At 42.5% G+C, this 16712-nt stretch overlaps 1 protein-coding gene across 4 annotated transcripts in view; it reads right to left on the bottom strand.

Moving 5' to 3' along the window:
* Window positions 1–16712, bottom strand: part of CKAP5 (cytoskeleton associated protein 5) — a 45360-nt gene that overhangs the window by 2918 nt on the left and 25730 nt on the right. For 3 of the 4 annotated variants that reach the window (XM_082223207.1, XM_082223208.1, XM_082223209.1), the window contains 15 exons: window positions 16353–16502; window positions 15762–15965; window positions 15167–15302; window positions 13866–14059; window positions 12359–12531; window positions 10639–10812; window positions 9478–9598; window positions 7772–7951; window positions 7002–7189; window positions 6235–6310; window positions 5144–5332; window positions 4917–5054; window positions 3728–3811; window positions 2315–2471; window positions 1262–1416 (listed from right to left, as the gene is read on the bottom strand). In XM_082223207.1, coding sequence (XP_082079333.1) covers window positions 1262–1416; window positions 2315–2471; window positions 3728–3811; window positions 4917–5054; window positions 5144–5332; window positions 6235–6310; window positions 7002–7189; window positions 7772–7951; window positions 9478–9598; window positions 10639–10812; window positions 12359–12531; window positions 13866–14059; window positions 15167–15302; window positions 15762–15965; window positions 16353–16502 — 2319 coding nt within the window. The remainder of the gene's footprint in view (window positions 1–1261; window positions 1417–2314; window positions 2472–3727; window positions 3812–4916; window positions 5055–5143; window positions 5333–6234; window positions 6311–7001; window positions 7190–7771; window positions 7952–9477; window positions 9599–10638; window positions 10813–12358; window positions 12532–13865; window positions 14060–15166; window positions 15303–15761; window positions 15966–16352; window positions 16503–16712) is intronic. The other variant, XM_082223210.1, reaches the window with a different exon arrangement.

The raw sequence follows: 16712 nt of genomic DNA, 5'->3' as shown, positions 1-16712 counted from the left end.
TGTGCCGTGAGACACCGGCTGGTGTGCCGTGGGAGGGAGGCGGGCGAGTCGGGCGGCGAGAGGCGGCGGCGGCGAGGATCCGCGTCGAGCCGGGGCGGCTCCGCGGTGGTGGTGCCGAGCGGCAGGGCAGCGCGCGCAAAAGGGAGGAGCGCGAGACAGCGGAGGAGGAGGAGGCCGGCATGTCCGGGCAGCAGCAGCAACAGCAGCAGCAGCAACTCCCGGCGATGGCTCCTCCTCCGCCCGCTATCGCCGCCACCACCACAACAGCCGCCGCCGCCTCAGCTGCCGCCGTCCCTCAGTCCCTCGCTCTGCTGCCTCCTCCCACCCCGGCAAGGGGAAGGGAAAAAACGTTCACTTTTGTGCGTCCCTCCCGGCGTGACGCTGCGCGCTGACGTCACGGGGCGGGGCTTTAATGGTGGTGTGCCGCGAGATTTTTTTCCGGTAAACAGGTGTGCCGTTGCCCAAAAACGTTTGGGAAACACTGATCTAAGGAACCACTGAACACTGTTCCAAAGTTTATCTAGATGTGGTCCTGGGTCAGTTTCTCCAGTGATTTATCAGGCATTAATGATCTAGCATCTCTGCCCCATATAAACAGTATGTTTCTTTACAATTTTATTAGTTGTCACAGCTCAATATGCACTGATTAATTCTGTAACCTTTACACATTATTATTATTATTATTTTTTTGCAAATCAAATATTTTATTGCCACAAAACCATTCTTTCAAGTGCAGCCTATGCACAGGCTTGCCCATCTATGCTGATATGATAGTATGCCAAGCCTACACACGCTCATAGAACAATAAGCAGTAGTGCAAAAGCCTGACGCTTAGAGCTTTGGAGGCAAAAATACATTAGGCCTTCCCCTATCAGACAGTTCATGCACTACATACAAAGAAAAATGTGTATCATTGGTTGAGAGATCAATGAACTTCAGAATTGATCACCCAAGAGGCTCAATGGTTTCATGACAGGCAAGATCAGCAAGCCCCTCCTATGCTACAGGGAAAACAGCAGCTCAAGTGATATCACTCGTGCTTTGTCTTTCCTCAGTTCTGTGCAGCGCCTGAAGTAGCTTCCTGTCCCAACTGGCTGCCCCAAGGAGTCTAGCGAAAGCAAGTAGTCTGCAAGCAAAGATGTGTCAAGCCTTCTGCCCCAAGAGCAAACATGCCATGAGAGAAAAGGATTCACCAAGGACTAGAGAAAGAGAGAGGATGCTGAAACACAGACACTGCCGCATACGTAAATCGAGAGAATACCTTTGCATTGTCAAGGCCACATCGTTGCCTGAGGATTTTTAGCCTTTCCAAGTAGACGGAAGGCCCCACCTCTTCCCCATTGGCATTTCCTATAGATGAAGGGACTGTATTGGTGGGAGTAGGGATACACGATACCTCCATCTGTGGAGAAACCCCTGGAATATGGAAAAAACAAAAACAAAAAACAAACACAAACACAAAAAATGAGTCCAAGCAGACACCAACTGAGGATTGTGATGCTTCTCAGGGTCCATGTGGTGTAGGAGCTGCTGCACTTTCTGTGCTCCGGGGATAACCTCAGAAGCCTTGGACCATGAGTCCACCGCATGGCTCCTACTCCTGCCAGCACTGCCTGTCCTGAAACGGGAGCAACACTGGCTATGGGAAAGAACCAAGATGTGGGTTCTTCCTATGTAGCAGTCTGAGGTTTCTGATGATTTTTAAGAGGTGAAGGAAAATGAGCCAAGCAGCAGTGGCCCCAGTGTAGTTCAGATGCCAGGATGTGTCCTTATTGGTTCAGAGGTCTTTTAATATGCCTACTTCTACAGTGGGAGTGACATTGTTGCTTCACAGCAGCTGTGACTTTGCAGACTACTTGCTTTTACTAATGTTTTCGTGGATAGGAAGGCTGAGAACAAGCCTTTACGTATGTTACAAAGCAATTAGGAAAGGCAATGCGCAAGTGCCCCATGACTCGTGCTGCTGCTTTCCCCTCTTGCGTTGTAACATGGGATGGTGGGACTTGCTGATCTGAAGCTTGTGGATCGGGAGATACAATTTTCTTTGCTTCTACGCAGCCCAGGAACCAGCTCTTAGGGGGAAAAGTTAAACGCAATTACCTCCTGAGGCCAACAGAAAAATGCTTGGTGAGAGACTATTGTGCAATTGCCCTATAATGTTTTAATTTCATACCACCAGTTATAAAAGAACAGGTGAACTATTTCTGAAGCCCCCTACAGTCAATTACTAACTTGGAGAAAGCCTGAGAGCTGCATTAGGATGGCAGCCATTGGCTCCCTCTAGTCCATGCTGTCACAGTGCTCTGGGAGTTACCTGTAGAAGGAATGCGCCCTTTGCCCTCCCTTTCCATTTCAATCAGTCGGAGACCTCGTTCCACATAGCTCTGGAAGAACTGTGAGGAGTTTTTTAGGAAGGGCTCAATGTCTGCATCAGAATACTTCTTTTTATATTCATAAAGCTCTGCCAGACCCTGCAGAAAGAAGAGCTTCAGTCATTCAAAAGTTACACGTTTACAAAATCATCACCAGCTTTAGGGTTAAAGGTGAGTGTGCTGCAAAACTGGTAAACACAACAGAGTTTGAAGGTGTCCACTACAAAAGGCCCAGGGCCAAACTGCTTTTAATTTGGCAGGATTTATTTGCTTTGGAGGGGCTTATATGCCAGCAAATTTTATCCATGTCTGTCAAATGGTGTGTGTGTGTGTGTGTGTATGTGTGTGTTACTTCCCAATAATTAACTGGGACGAGGAAATCTGAAATGGTTTTGGACTGACTTGGCACCTCAGATTGAGGCAGGTTGTTTTCCCAAGTGCCGTATCAGGGTCTGAACCTAAACCTGTGGTTGGTATACACGCCTAACATCTACCACCATCCAGAGCACTGTCAACAATACAGTGGTACCTCGGGTTACAAACGCTTCAGGTTACAGACTCCACTAACCCGGAAGTAGTACCTCGGGTTAAGAACTTTACCTCAGGATGAGAACAGAAATCACGCGGCGGCAGCGGAAGGCCCTATTAGCTAAAGTGGTACCTCAGGTTAAGAACAGTTTCAGGTTAAGAATGGACCTCCAGAACGAACTAAGTTTTTAATCAGAGATACCACTGTAATTAGAATTAGTCCACAGAATGACATTCACACAACACACATTTGCTTTTCAACAACAGAGCATTTTGACTCCTTTAACCCATCCAGATGAGGAAACAATCATATCTACCTTTCCCTTAGCCAGGTGAATCAGCCAGCATACATCACACTGGCATGCAAGGCACAATGTAACCCTGTGGCACTATGCATCAGAGCACTTTCCAACAGCTGCCACCTTAGCACCCCTCTCATTAAAATGTCCCAATCTCTGTGTATAGTAGCACTGGAGCGCTACAGAAAGTACTCTGGCCATGAGAGAACAGTGATTTAGATCATCCAGGTGATCAAAGTGCTTTAAAAAAAAAAAATCCCAATCTGGAAAGAATCCCACTCCAACAGGCAAAGGAGGACTGGTACTTACCGTGAAGATTACCTCCTGCTGGAATGCAGAGGGCATCTAGGATCCACTCTTCTTTGCTAATCAACCAATAGCTGGTTTTCATTAAGACTCATGAATCAAATTCAAGCTATATTCTTTATTTCATGATGGACAACACTCCCAAATGAGCCCTTTGGGAATTCATTATAAGTACCAATGTTCCTAATTTTTCACCTCCCACCATGGTAATAAAGCCCTCACCTCTTTAGTGTTTTCTTTAGACCCAATTTTCTTAAATATCTCTGCTAAAATATCATTCACTTTGGCCTTTGGTGTCTTTTCATCCTATAAAAAGAAATTGAGACATATTACCAAAATAGAGGGGTGACAGTTTAGACAGTTGAAGCATTTCTATAAATATAATAAAGGGCAGATAAGTTGTCCTGATTGAACTAGTAGGTGTTGGTTGCTATTGCTATTAGAGTAAGAGTGGTCAGCTGCAGATTCCATATATTTTGCACAATTAGGAATCTCCAACACCAACAAGTAGTAAGTCTATGCAATGACATGGTGCTCAATAGCCAAGAACTGTACCAGGTCTTGCAGTATAAGTCAAGACCTGGTCAACCATGAATGCACTAGGTGCCCTGGAAGCACAGGATTACTGGACTGGGAAAAACTTGCATCAACCACCATGCAATGATACAGGTTTATGGTCAGCTGTAGGTTTGTGTGAGAATCCAACCCCAAGCAGGATTAAAGATGTACTGTGGCGAAGAAACAGATGTGCCCTCTTCCACCTCTTGGCTATCCTGCTCTGAAGCTCTACAACCTATGATACATACATACATACATACGGGGTGGTGAGAATCACTGTTTCCATATTCTGTTTCAGATGAACCTCTGGACAGAACATAGACATTTTTAACCTTGTGGTGGTGGTGAGGAGTCCTAGCATCCAGCTGTTCAGGGAACCAGCTGAGCTAATAAGAGGCCAATGGGCATTAGCATTAGCACACACCAGTAAGAATAACCTTGTAATTAAAGAGGCACAAGTTGCAACGATGTTAAATTAAAAATGTACATTTTAACATTAGTACTTGTTAGCAGTTGTGCTGCACCAAGTTTGCATGGATTTGAATTTCAATGTTACTGTTCTAGAGGAGACAAAGTTTATGCCAAGAAGCAAGCCACTCCCTCTTCACACAGCTTTCTCTTCTGTTGGCTACACATGAAAGGGGAAGAGGAAGGCAAGACAGGCAGATCATGCTGCATTCTGCTTCCTTTAAAAGTGAACAGAGATACTTGAAGAGCTTAATCAGTCTTCTGAATGGTCCGAGGTAAAAGCACGACACAATTCAGAAAAGATTCCAGTTGTGTGCTCAGTAAACTAACGAGCTTCACACCTGGGTGTCATGTTTAACAATTTTTTAAAATATGGAATACGTACTGTGCGAGAAGCTCCCTTTTCTGTGCCTTTGTCAGACTTGCTTCCAGTTTGGTCCAAGGAGTGTTTCATCATTTTGCACAGGTGGGCCTCTAACTCCGACTCATTCTTGTTATCTATCATTGTTAGATGATCCAAAAGCTAGGAAGAAGTGGGATACCTTTTAATTAAGAAACCTTTTGTTATTCCAGAAATCATAAGCACCTTGGGGTGAAGAAGTTTGCTCTCACCTTGGGTCCCTTCAGTTTGCACAAGGTGTGAATCAAAGTCTTCAGCGTCCGTATTGGGAATTCACTCTTGCACTGCTTTAGTTTTTCTTTTGGAAAGACCTTCATAAAGATGTGGATGTCCAACATGATTCGGTCCAGATTGATAGTGTTGATAGTTTCAGGGAGAAGTCTTACCATTCTCCATAAACACTGTGGGGGAGGGGGGTGGAAAGGTAGATGGTTTCTTTGATAAAGATTGAGACAAAGCAAGTCCTCACAGTAATCTCAGAATGTCATCTCTGAACTTGGTTCTTTGAGCTTAAAATGATATAACATATGGATTATTCCTTCACAATGGGCTTGTTCAGGTGCCTGCCCAAACACAAGAATGCCCCAAGTCCTGTCTGCAATGTCTTTGTAAATGTTGCAACCTCCCCCTCAGTCCCCAGCCTTCCCTGCATTGTGTGGGGAAATTTGCAGGGGGCTTCTACTTGCATTTGCTTGAATAGGAGTAGACTCATCCTGCACTTGTGAGCGGAGGCCCCCTGCAGACTTCCCACACAATGCAGGGAAGGTTGGGGAATGGGGGGAGGGCACAATGACCATGAAGATTTCCCCACTCATGCTTTTGAGCATTCACATGTCTAGGTAAATGCGGGAACTTGACATGTTGTGATGTCCGAGCCCGAGTTTGTTTTCTCCCAAACAAATCACAGGCATTAAGGAAAGAACAAACCTTGGTTAGTACTCTTGTTTGGCTGGAGAGAGACAAGCCACAAGCCCAGGGGCCACAACAAGTCAGATTCTGGCTTGTTCCCCAGAATCATGGCAAGAGCAAAAGCTGTGCAGAAAAGAAGCAAGAAGTTCTCAACAGCCAAACAAGCATGCTCTGCATTCACATCAAATTATAGCTTGTTTTAAACTGAGGTTTAATGTGATTTGCAAATCGGGCAATATTAAGTTTACATCCATGCTAGTCATTTCCAGTACAGCCAATAACCACACTTTTTTGTAGGAGGACCATGAATAGATGTAAGGAGAGAGTCTGCTAATACACAACCACTATGCAATAGGAAATTGAAATAAAAAAACAGAACAAGAACAATACACACCTTCATTACTAGTTCTGAGAACTTGGGAGAGCTTGCTGTTGTTAATAGACAGTCCTGGAGAAGAACAAGCAGGGCACTAGGATGAAAAAAATGCAGCAGCATTAACGATACAAACTCCACAAGTGTCTCCAGAAATACATGGGACAACACAAACTGATTGGCCAGTTCAGCTTCTTAACACAGTGCTATGCAATTTCTTGCACAATATCAACATTTTCATTATTATCATCTTATAATTTAATGTAATTTTATTTTTATTTACATTTGCATGCTGTTCTAAAACTTCAAGCTTTTTGGGTGGCTTACAATAAATAGGTAAAAAAACTACTGAAATACAAAGTAAAACATAAAACCATGAAAGGGAGTGGGGAGAGAATCCAATATAAATACAACAAAACTTGCTGGAGCATCAAAATTAAAATAGATTTAAAGAGAGTTCCAGACTGCTCAAGTTATTCAAAATACCGATAAAGGGAATGAGGTCATTCAGCATTTTTAGAGATAAGACTGGATCAGATCTCAGATTTGTACCTGTAGAGCACAGAGATTTGAACAAACCTCAGGGTTAAAAGACTGCCTGGGTTTAGTGTAACTTGATCAGCAACTGCAGAAAGATCTGACAATGCGGTAATAAACTATAACAAGGAAGACCAATAATATCTCATCAAGCAGGTGTTCAAATTGTAGCACATGCTAAGTCTTGTGGTAAGAGGCTGCAGTGATGAGGGATTTGTTAAGATGTTTGCCCTTAGCAAAAATCTATTTACCTCAATATGTTTGTTTGATCAGATTTCTCCAGAACTTTTACCACCAAGAGGTTGACTGATTTGATAACCTGCTGGTCTTCCTCTAGATCATCAACTCTCGAATCCAGCATTAAGGTAATGAGGCCATGCATCAAGTCCTTCAGCACTCCTGCAGAGGCCTCCCGGGCCAAGCTTTCAATCTGGAACAACTGCCAATGGAATTCAAGTGTTAGATACCAGGATATATTCAGGATAAAACACTACAGTCTAGATTAGCACCCCAAAACTCCATTTCTTGCTGCTACCTAGAAGTTACAAGAGAAAAACCTACATTTTTACTGATTTGAGGGAAGTAAATACCTATTTTCATACATCTCACTGAAGCTTTTTATTGCCAAGAATGATAAAAATACTGATAAAAGTTAGGGATTAGCATCAGTATAGGATTTGCTTTTAATCTGTATCTGTAAGAAACCATATATGCTTCAGAACTGCTCTTGTGTCTTTCCAGTTAAATCCAAAGAAGTCCCCAGCTCTATAATAGAATTTTTTTTAATGGCTGCAACTTTTCCTCCTTTTTCACAAAGCAGGATGAAACTTGCAGGTACAGGAGTCCATCCAGAGTGGATCAAGGCTGTAAACTACCTAGATACCAAAATAGTTTGCAGCACAGAAGTGTTACAGTACTTTAAGAGGCAATTGTATAGCGCAACAAAAACTAAACTAAAGACACTATTAATTGGTTCTACTGGCTGAAACTTCCACCACGTTTTCCCGATCAAAAGCCTTACCGAAATCATGTTTCCAATGATGCAACTGTACAACTTGACTATCTCATCCTTGTCTAGTTTCTCATCAGCCATGTGCGTATTGTAAATGAGTCGCAGCTGCATGAAGGTAGCTATTAGAAACTGGTCAATGTGGCCTGACATAGCTTCTGCTTTGTCCTCTTGTCGCAAAACCTCATCAATCTGCAGACAAACCCAACATTATAGCATTTTTTTAATAATGGTTGGTATCATTTCCATGAATAGCATGAAAAATGAAGAGTCTTGTGGCCCCTTAAAGTCTAATAATTTAGTATAACAAATATATAAACTGCCATAAAACTCTGGTTTTGCTGCAATAAACTAGAAATTATTCCATATAGTTTCCTGTTATCTACTGTACCAACAGACATACTGTTTACGTCCTAAGAAAACCCACTTTTACAACCCAAGTAAGCCAGACCATAGTTTAATTACCTAAAGCTTAATTAAGAGCCTATCAATGATTCTATAACATTTTCTGGTGTTTCATTTTCATGCATGAAATCTACTCCATTGCTAAAAAAGCCAATGCAATTCTGGGCTGCATCAATAGGAGTATAGCATCTAGATCAAGGGAAGTAATAGTGCCACTGTATTCTGCTCTGGTCAGACCACACCTGGAGTACTGTGTCCAGTTCTGGGCACCACAATTCAAGAAGGACACTGACAAACTGGAACGTGTCCAGAGGAGGGCAACCAAAATGGTCAAAGGCCTGGAAACGATGCCTTATGAGGAACGGCTAAGGGAGCTGGGCATGTTTAGCCTGGAGAAGAAGAGGTTAAGGGGTGATATGATAGCCATGTTCAAATATATAAAAGGATGTCACATAGAGGAGGGAGAAAGGTTGTTTTCTGCTGCTCCGGAGAAGCGGACACGGAGCAATGGATCCAAACTACAAGAAAGAAGATTCCACCTAAACATTCGGAAGAACTTCCTGACAGTAAGAGCTGTTCGACAGTGGAATTTGCTGCCAAGGAGTGTGGTGGAGTCTCCTACTTTGGAGGTCTTTAAGCAGAGGCTTGACAACCATATGTCAGGAGTGCTCTGATGGTGTTTCCTGCTTGGCAGGGGGTTGGACTCGATGGCCCTTGTGGTCTCTTCCAACTCTATGATTCTATGATTCTATGATTCTATGCTGCAACACATAGCAAGGCAAGCAATGAGCCTGCCCCATCTTGCCTGTATCTCATCAACAGGCAACCCAAGGCCCCATCAAGCTTAAACCAGCCTATGTTATGGTAGTGAGATTTTTAGCACTGTATTTTTCGCTCTATAACACGCACCCGACCATAACACGCACGTAGTTTTTAGAGGAGGAAAATCCGTAGGCATGCCACCCGTAGGCATTCCCTCCATAACACGCACAGACATTTCTCCTTACTTTTTAGGAGGAAAAAAGTGAGTGTTATGGTGCAAAAAATACGGTATATGTGCCGCTGAAGCAAGCATCAGACATCCACCTGGGAGATGGAAAAGGACATTTTGCACTAACACCCTCTTTTCTTTCTAGTCGGGAACAGCGAGTCAGATGGCCCCTGTGCACTTGGCTTTGTCACCAGGGAGGTTCTGAGTGGCACTTGTGTCACCAAGACTCAGCTCCACCAAATGTGCAACTCATCACTCTCGCATGTTACTTGCTGACCCCATCAGTGTTATGTAGCTGCCAACCAGAGAGGCCTTCACTCACCTGTGCTAGAGCTTGGATACTAGTATTGATATCACCACTGGCTACCTGGGAGATGACAAAGTTGATGGTGGAAGCTGTGTTACTGTGCATATCATCAAAGTGTGGAGAGACGGCACGGATCCTGAGTGGAGAAACAAGTGTTATAGCTTAAAGGGCAGTAGATTCAGTAAGTCACTTAGGCCCCTGGGTTAAAAGATTAGAAGCAATTTGTCATCTCCAGGCAGTTCAGATTAAAAGCACCCCATTTTCTTTAAAGTGGATGGAGCAAGTTGATTAATGTCTGTGGTATTACACAAAAGCCACCTTAATGGGGGCAACCCTACTCCTCTCAGTATGTTGTCCCCAGAGTTATGTTTGGATTTCTCTTATCAAGGGCTGTGTAGAGTGGGGGGTTAAGGAAAGGTGCCGGTACTCATATCTTGATAAAGAAATGTTGTGGGTGCCAGCAGAAAAAGGTTGCTGTAGGCAACAAAAAGAGGGGTGTTGGTACTCTTTACCAGAGAGTATTGTCACATAACAACAATGGCTGTGCATAACTGGCAAAGTAAACCATAAGACCTTTTATGCAGATAAAATGTTGATATATCTGACCTTTCCATCATTATTCTGCTTTCAAGATCCAGGCTTTCAAAGAATTTGAACATTTTGGCAAAGGCTATGAACAGGAGATAGTACTGTCCACAATAAGCTTTAAGATTCCATACCCCAACCCAACCTCCAACCTTTGCCTTAGCCTGTAAGAAAAAATATGCCCTGTGACCTCAATGGAAACCATACCATTCTCAGGATGCCCAGTGTAACAACATGTAAATTCCATAGCTGCACAGCAATACCATGTTTAATGCACACCATTCTGAACATACCTCTGGTAAGAATTTAGTATGAAATGTGAATGAAGATATTAGCCATTGTACATGTGGCTAATAAAAATATTTGGAGAAGGGAGATGATATTTGAAAAAATAAGCAGCTATATAAAGTACAGTTTGAAAGCCTTCCTGGTTTGACACATAGTTTCCACATTTTAAAGCTTCTCCCTGAAGCTTCCTTTATATAAGGGAACTTGGCTTCATATAGGAGATTGATATACCTAAACCACTCACTCTCTCTCTCCCCTCCCCCCCCCCCGTTGCCTCATTAGCAGCGCTTGATCTGCACTCACTTGGGTTCAGGGATCAAAACTGGTTCAAATATATCATCCAGTTTGTGCTGGACAAGTGCTGGCATTTCACATCGCACTCTGCCATTATCATTTTCTATCTCATCTAGATCCAGTTGAAACTCCCGTGGAACTGCATGCGTCGTCTCCGAGTGGCTACTCATGTTACGGGCTTGGCTACAGAAACCAAGAAAAGCATTTTTTATTATCAGGGTTCCACAAACCTACCCATCACATCACCCGTGGTGACTGCCCCTCCATCCCACACCCCCAGCGCACACAAACCTTTTCAAGTTCTCCATAAGCAGCATATAACTTGGAGAACAGTGCCTTCTCTCCCTTCCTGATAGGATTTTGCAAGAGGCACAGCCAAATCAATTACCCATCCTATCCCCAGGTTTTTTGCGGTTCACAGAGGAGTCTAGAGAGAAAATAGGTTTCTCTTTCTCTCTGGGCTTTTGCAGGATTTGGGGAAAAGTTCATAGTGATCACAAGTAAGGGTTGGCTATTAAGCCAAGCTAACATTTGTGGACCCGATTATTATGGCTGATGCAACAATCCATGCTAGCATCTATCACTAGTTCCTAATCTTCCATATCAACATAGATAAGGAAATCTATTCAGCCCCATCAGCAATTACCGTAGGTGCTGGGAATTTTTGATAAGGTGCTGCTGGCTTCCCCTCAACACCTATAGGCCTTGCAGCAGGGGCAGCAGCAAAGACATGCTCTACTGCACAATGCTAAACTGAATGTGAGAGTAAAACAATCCTGGTAGGTTCATTATTCGGCTCTCTTCCCATATAAGGGAAAGACATTACAGTAAATGCAGCCCAGCAAGCACAAAATGCCGTAGAATGAATTTTGCACTCTCCAAATTCAACTCCCCATTATGCCTATTTTGCTAGAGCCTGCCTACACAAAAGGGCATTTTAGAATAGAAAAAAGCACATGGCATTAGGAACAAGAAGCGTTCCATTTCCAGAAGTGGTTTTAAGCTTAGATTTACTTCTTAATTTCCTTATATGAGCTTCCCAAATAATAGCTGTTGCATTACATTTGATGCTGATCAGGCTCCAGGTATCTCAAATCTTCTACCAGTGACTCAAGACTGGAAGAGTTAAAGCAATCTGGTCTTACAATGTATCCCTGCTGACACTAGTCAGATTCCTGAAAATTGCAAAGTTTAGCTCTTTTACAGCTGAGAGGTAAGCCACTTTATCAGTATTATTTAAAAAAAAAAAACATAGCCAAGAAACAGCAACCTGCCTGACACCACTCAATGATTTTCACAGCAAAGATGGAACTTGAAGCCAGGCTTCCCAAACAGCACACTTAATATGAATTGTTGCATTGAAATCAATGGGACTTATTCTCAAGTATGTTTAGGATTAGGGCATGGGAAAGGTAAGACAAAGCTATAAGAGCCCTGCTACCAAGGATTTAGTGGTCAGTACTTACATACTATAAGTGCGATACATAATTCTGTCCATGGAGAAGCAGTGAAAAAAGGCACAATACCATTTAGAAAGCATTCAAGACACGACAAAACAAATGAAGTAAGGTTCAAACATTTTGATTTGCAGCATTTTTTTGCAGTTTGCGACACATACAGACATAGATGATTAAAACAAAAGACAAAAACACAAGGCAACAGCACGGTATGCTTTTTGCACAGACTGTGGAAATGTCAGGCAAACATTGCATTTTCCCACTTTACATACTTGAGTTTGGAAGACATGTCTTCAGCTGGTCCTTTCCTCAGCATGTTAGCATTGGCACTGGCACTCTGAGCCCTCTGTGGTTTCTCTTCCACCTGCTTTGCTGAAGTGGCATTTGGCCTCTTAGCAGACCGCTTTATTCGCTCCTCCAACATGCTCATGTCTTTCTCCGAAAGCTGTACAAGAGCAGCAACTTTTCAGTGCCATGACAGGTATGCTCCTTAGTTCAGACTCCAATGCCATTAAGAGTGTTTCAAAACCTTTGCTGTTCCTGTGTACTACTAGACTTACAATACAGCTAACCCCACCCCTTAGCCTAGTTCCTGTACTCAGCAATTATGCCTACTGCTGTACTGCCTGTTTAGTTATAAAGTGTACCAAAATTCCTTCAAGCATCAAGTAGGAACAGGCAGAATCTGGCATTTAATTAAATAAAATACCAACACAACAACACCCTCTACAGCACTGTGAAGGAAACATAGTCCAGTTTGGGAAACAGGCTAAAGGAATTTGGAGAAGCAGCAATTTTGGGGAAAAAATATGATTCCAATAATACTTGCTTAGTGAAGAATTATATAGTTTGAACCACTGAAAAAGCAACATCTATTTATGAAGAATTTGATGGAATTAGAGAAATCAGGTATTCATGAAGGAAGGAAAAGCCAAAGCTTCATTGCCTCCCATATAATCCTGATTAGGAATCAAAAGAGTGGTTATGGACTAAAATGAACCAAAGACTGAAGGCGGTCATTTCCCCTGGGAACTTCCTCTTCTAGTTTCCTGTAGGCAAGTGCACCCCAGCCCCTCTTATCAAATGGCACCTCAGAGGACAACCATGTGAAGCTACTTTTCAATAAGATCTGAGAGCAACTTTATCTTCTCCTATATGCACAACTATGTAATAAAACAAGGGGGCTACTGCTTCCCCAAATTCCTTGTCAATTTTGGAAACCAACCTATTCTCTTTGCGTTGCAGCTACCTATGGTGCATTCCAGGTGCTCCTATTACTCCCAGTGCACCTCTCAATGCAGACAGGAATCATGGAATATATTATGTGCTTCTGCTTTGTGTCTCAAGCTGTCTCACTGTATCAGTATGCCACGGCCAGTTTGTGAGACGAGGATGAGTGGCTTGTATGTGCCTTCTCCTGTGACTGATGCAATTACCTTCAGCTCCTCCCTGCTCTAATAGTCCTAAAGTATTTTGAATTACAAGGCTCAAAGCAAACAGAGAAGCCAAACTGCTTTTGTATGTTGCTGTTTATAAATACACATTCCTTACAAGGAAGACAGCACCTACTCCTGCTTCACAATTCATAACTGTTCTAGAGTTCAGAATTCATCATTAGAAAAAAGAAAGGTATATTTGCTCTTGACACTCAAACAGAGCTTTCAACATTAATCGCAACTGACCTGAGGAACTTGATTATCCATTCATGACATTACCTGAGTGACACACTACTAAACATTCAATATTTTAAATATTGCCTGTCCATTTTGGTTTACTCACATTTCCAATCTGCTTGAACACTTGGTCTCCATGAACATTGTAAACTGTTACAATGGTGTTGAGTGCAGCATTTCTGACAGTGTTGTCCCTGTCACCAATATGAATGGCAATTTCCTTTAAGACTTTGCCTGCAGTTGGCTGGCACACATTCATGCCGTATGATTCAACAAGACATCCCAGCTCTTCCAAGCATTCTACAGAGAAACCAAACAGAAATGGACATCTATGAAAACAAGAGGCTACACCCATTTGGTTTACAAAATACTTGTTGATGCTTTTGTATATTCTAAATCTGATTATGAATAAAAATAGGATCTTTTATAGTAATTTTATGAACCCCATGTGTTTGCAAGGGAAAGGTAGAGTAGTATCCAACTAAGTTACAAAATCAATTAAATTATTAGACCTATGTTAGTTAGCAAATGTACATTACTTTCAATTGCTTTACTGTGTATATGAAGAAAAATGGATGCAATCCTTTGTCTTCAAGAATGCTGAGTAACCCAGAATTAAGTCTTTGCTAGTTCACATTCTTCATTCATTTGCCTATAAGTTTTCAAGAAAGCACTGCTTGAAAAACTTAATCCAAAACTCCAGCATAAAGCCTCTGAATTACAACTCATCAAGAACCTCAGTTTCCTTTGGCTGAATAGAAATAATGATTTTTGTAAAAATTGCATAATGGGTGAAAATTAGCTTACGAACGCCAGGATATCCTAGCATCAGGACACACCTTCCTGAAATCATGGAGAGCTGTTGCCAGTCAGTGTTGACCAGGGTAGCCAATGTGGTCCCTTTTAGATATTATTGCATTACAGTTCTCATCAGCTCCAGCCAACATTGGCAATGGTCAGGTATGATGGGAGCTTTAGTACAGCAACATCTGGAGGGCAATGCATTAGCCATCCCTCAAGGTAGACAATAATGAGTTAGGTGGGCCAATGACATAAGGCAGCTTCCTATGTTGAAATGGATTCAAGTCCACAAAATCTTATGACATTATTATTGTAGTATAAGGGACCACAAGGCTTTGTTTCTGTAAACTTAAACAGCGCATTTTAGTGACCAACAGCTTCTGCTAAAGCAGAGCTTTCCAAACTGTGTCACAACACATTGTGTCAGCTGCAGTGTGTAGGTGTGTTGCACGAATGATCCTCACACTCCTCCCAGGGCTGGAAAGGGGTTAGTTTAACCTCTGGTTTGATAGTAAAAGTGAATTACTGTGTCGTTAAATGATGAATGTCTAAAAAGTGTGTCACCAATATGAAAAGTTTGGAAACCTCTGTGCTAAAGCATCTCACCTGCCCGCTGTTTTGAGTTCTTTGACTTTGTTCCCTCCATGATAAAAGTAAACATCTTGCTGGCTGGGTAGACAAGGCACATCCTGTTTAGAATGGAACGCACATCTCTGCGGATAACATCTTTTGGTTCCCCAACCTGGAAGGTGAGGAGGAAATATTTGCAGATTTACAGAAGCTGGAAGAAGCCATTTGTATGCTTATTCTGGAGGGAGCTGGCTCCTAGTCCACCCCAGCCAAGTCTTTCTCTCAAACATTGTGCCTTCCAGTGACTGGGGAAAAAGAATACTGGGAAGTATGAGGATAAGGGATAAATGATGGATAGTGTATGATGTATATACGAGTTGTAAAAATCCATTTAAAAAAAGAACACCCTGGGTGTTTGGACCACTGGATACAGCAAGGAGGGAGAAAGGTTCATATTCCCCCTGAGTGGGAAACGCCATGAAAGGCAGAACTGATGGAAATTGGAATACTCATTCCTATTGGCTAGAATGGTAACTGTTTTCCAATTCTGGTTCTGCAGGCTCCAGAGAAAGGTGGGCTTAGTGTATTTTGTGAGTGACGTGACTCAAAAACTTTTGCCAGATTTGGATACCTTCAAAACAAGGTAGGGGATGAAGGAGGTGGCCTCATTTTCAGTTAGATGGTACTCTTCTTGGTTCAGCATGGCAAAAAGCAGCTTGAGGTACTCCAGGACCTTCATCAGGACACTTGTGTTGGTGTCAAAGAATCGCAGTGTGAGCCACTTCAGGATTAGATCCAGACAGCTGATCACTCCATCCCTTTCACTATCCAAGTGCTAGAAGAAAAAGCAAATTGCAATGTCAAGTTCGGACAAATAGGCAGCACTTAAAATAAAATTAAAGAGTCATCTGACAAGCCAAACAAAAACTCAGAAACTTTCCTGGTACCAGACACTGAAAGATGGCTGGCCCGCATATGCATAATAGCTACTTGCGTCGGCTCCTATAATTAGCTTCACTGTATACGCCTGTTGCACAAGGCCTAGATGAGAAAACTAGGAGGCTGATACTAATTGCCCTATTCTTACGAGACTATAATGTAGGGCTCTGCGTTGAACAGGGAGTTTCCAAAGCTTGCATGCTCTGGGAAACCTCCTTTATACTTTCACCACCAATGTTGTACTATAATTCTTCATCTACAACCACAAATACAGTCCTCTCACCTCAACCATAACAGCAATAGCTTTGTTGTGGTGCTGAAAATCTGCATGGAACATCTCATCTTGCAACCACTTGGCAACACAGCTGGACATCTGAGTCTTCAGTTGCTCAATATATTCATCACGAGGAGTAGTAAAGTTCCATTTCAAAACCTGTGAGGGGCGGGAAACAGTATCAGCACCCTGCTCAAGAGAAGGTGTGAACAGCGTTAACTTCAGTCCCTGAACCTAAAAAATTCACCTCAAGGTTAGGAAGAGGAGAGGGAGACTGCTTATTTTAAAGAAAATATACCTATAATGATTTATCTGGTTGGTAACACATCTGGTGTTAGGTGGTTTAGGTTAAAAAATATGTAAATAGTA

This window comes from Podarcis vaucheri, assembly GCF_965113315.1.
Source record: "Podarcis vaucheri genome assembly, chromosome: 1".
Lineage (NCBI taxonomy): Eukaryota > Metazoa > Chordata > Lepidosauria > Squamata > Lacertidae > Podarcis > Podarcis vaucheri.
The sequence above is the reverse complement of the archived record's forward strand: the minus strand, read 5'-3'. Positions and strand labels throughout refer to the sequence as shown.